Source organism: Trichechus manatus, unplaced genomic scaffold (genome assembly GCF_000243295.1).
Source record: "Trichechus manatus latirostris isolate Lorelei unplaced genomic scaffold, TriManLat1.0 scaffold00016, whole genome shotgun sequence".
NCBI classification, from domain to species: domain Eukaryota; kingdom Metazoa; phylum Chordata; class Mammalia; order Sirenia; family Trichechidae; genus Trichechus; species Trichechus manatus.
This window is the reverse complement of record NW_004443952.1, coordinates 27,789,314-27,791,138: the sequence shown is the minus strand read 5'-3', so window position 1 is coordinate 27,791,138 and position 1,825 is coordinate 27,789,314. Positions and strand designations below refer to the sequence as shown.

The window sequence follows — 1,825 nt, the reverse complement described above, 5'->3', positions numbered from 1 at the left end:
CTCCCTAGTTCTCTAGCTTCGTGTGCATGTTGCCCACATCGGAGAGTTTGTGTTCCAAATCACACTTGGCTGCTATCACAAATCCTTTTGGAATCATAACAAGCAGTATTAAATGAAGATCAGATTTGGGTTTTTTGTTTTTTCAAACTAACTTTCTAGACTTTGAAGTCTAATCTTTTTTTGGATAAAAGGAACTTTCTTTTTATTACAATAAAATACATACTCATTGTAAAAAAATAAATAATAATTCTTAAGTTCAGAAATGTTTAAAGAGGAAAGTAAACCTTACCCCATATCCCACACAGAGATGAAAATCTGGCTACTTCTGTCTTCCCTAGTTACGAAGCAACATCCCCTGTCACCTGGTTGATATCTCTTGCGGATTACCCTGCAGTGCGATGCTGCCATGTGGAATGCACACATGTCAGAGACTGTGTCACAAAGGAGAGTGTGCTGTGGATGAGGCCTGCAAGCAGCCCTGTACCACCCCCAGAGCTGACTGTGGCCACCCATGTATGGCTCCCTGCCACTCCAACTCACCCTGCCCCGTCACTGCTTGTAAAGCCAAGGTAGGTATTCCTGGCGCCAGGCAGGGCATTGACTGTGGTTCTGAGACTGCCTGTGAGCCCAGGGCCACCTGCAGAGGCCCTTGGGCATGTGTTTTAATCAGGGGTCATTGGTTACAAGGAACTTCAAGTTAAGCTAGCAAGAGAAAGGTGGCATTAATTCTACAGATTTCCATCTGCTCAGCGTGGCTGCCCCGACCCCCCAACCCCAGCTTGATAGGGCCTTTTAGTTCAGCAGGTACCTACTGCCACCTGACCACAGTCTCTGTCTCCCTTAGAACAGATTCTCAAGAGAGATCTGATTGCCCACTCTATTTATTCCAAAAATATATAAGTACCTGTTTTGTGAGAGACATTGTACCAGGTGTTAGGACTATACCAGTGAAGAAGAGACACATAGTCCCTTACAGTTTCATGGGACAGATGCTCACTAAGTCATTACCCAGGTAATTAATTGTGGCCGTAGTAAGTGTCATGGAGGAGTGGTTTAGGATGATATTAGAACATGTAAATGGGGGTCTAACCTGGTCTGAGGGATCAAGCAGGACCCCCCTGAGGATGTGGAAGTAAGGAACATGAAAGCAGGTGGCCAGCCCTTGGCTGGTCCTGGGTCAAGTGTCCCCCTCTGGTTCAGGCATCGTCAGATGGGGGCTGGGTTGGAGGGGTGCCGATCCTGCAGTCATATGGTAAAAGCTTCCTTCTAGACTTTCCTCTTCAGCAAGGATTAAGCATAGAGGTAGTTCTGGGACATCCTTCCTGGCATGTCAACTCTCTGATTTGTCAGTTTGCACGTGTGGTGAGCTTTTCCCATTCAGAAGAGTGAGAGCTTAATGTTTCTTTTTTCTCTGCCATAGTTTGATTTGAGAGAGTCTTGAAAAGTCACACCTGCTTATTGCATGTGGTTTCCATGTGCCCAGAGTCACTCCATGTTAATCTTATTTCAGGTAGAGCTGCAGTGTGAATGTGGTCGAAGAAAAGAGATCATGATTTGCTCCGAAGCATCCAGTACTTATCAAAGGTGAGTGTTAACCATTGGGGGAGCTTAGATGAGGAGTACACAGGTATTCACTGTAAGATCTTGCACCTTTTCTAAAGGTTGGAAATTTTTTTAAATGTTAAAAAATCTTTTTTTTTTTCCATTTGAAAGAAAAAGTGGTGCTTCATGATCCTTTTCTTTCCTAACTTTAATTTGTAAAATAATTTTTTTATTTCTCCTCCTCCTCCCCTTTTGATCTTAGAACACCATGAGATGAGGATGG

General features: G+C 44.0%; 1 protein-coding gene across 1 annotated transcript in view; it reads left to right on the top strand.

Moving 5' to 3' along the window:
• Window positions 1-1,825, top strand: part of NFX1 (nuclear transcription factor, X-box binding 1) — a 63,315-nt gene that overhangs the window by 47,883 nt on the left and 13,607 nt on the right. Inside the window, exons 13-14 of the mRNA XM_023727338.1 lie at window positions 339-569; window positions 1,511-1,584. Of these exons, the coding sequence (XP_023583106.1) occupies window positions 339-569; window positions 1,511-1,584 (305 nt within the window). The remainder of the gene's footprint in view (window positions 1-338; window positions 570-1,510; window positions 1,585-1,825) is intronic.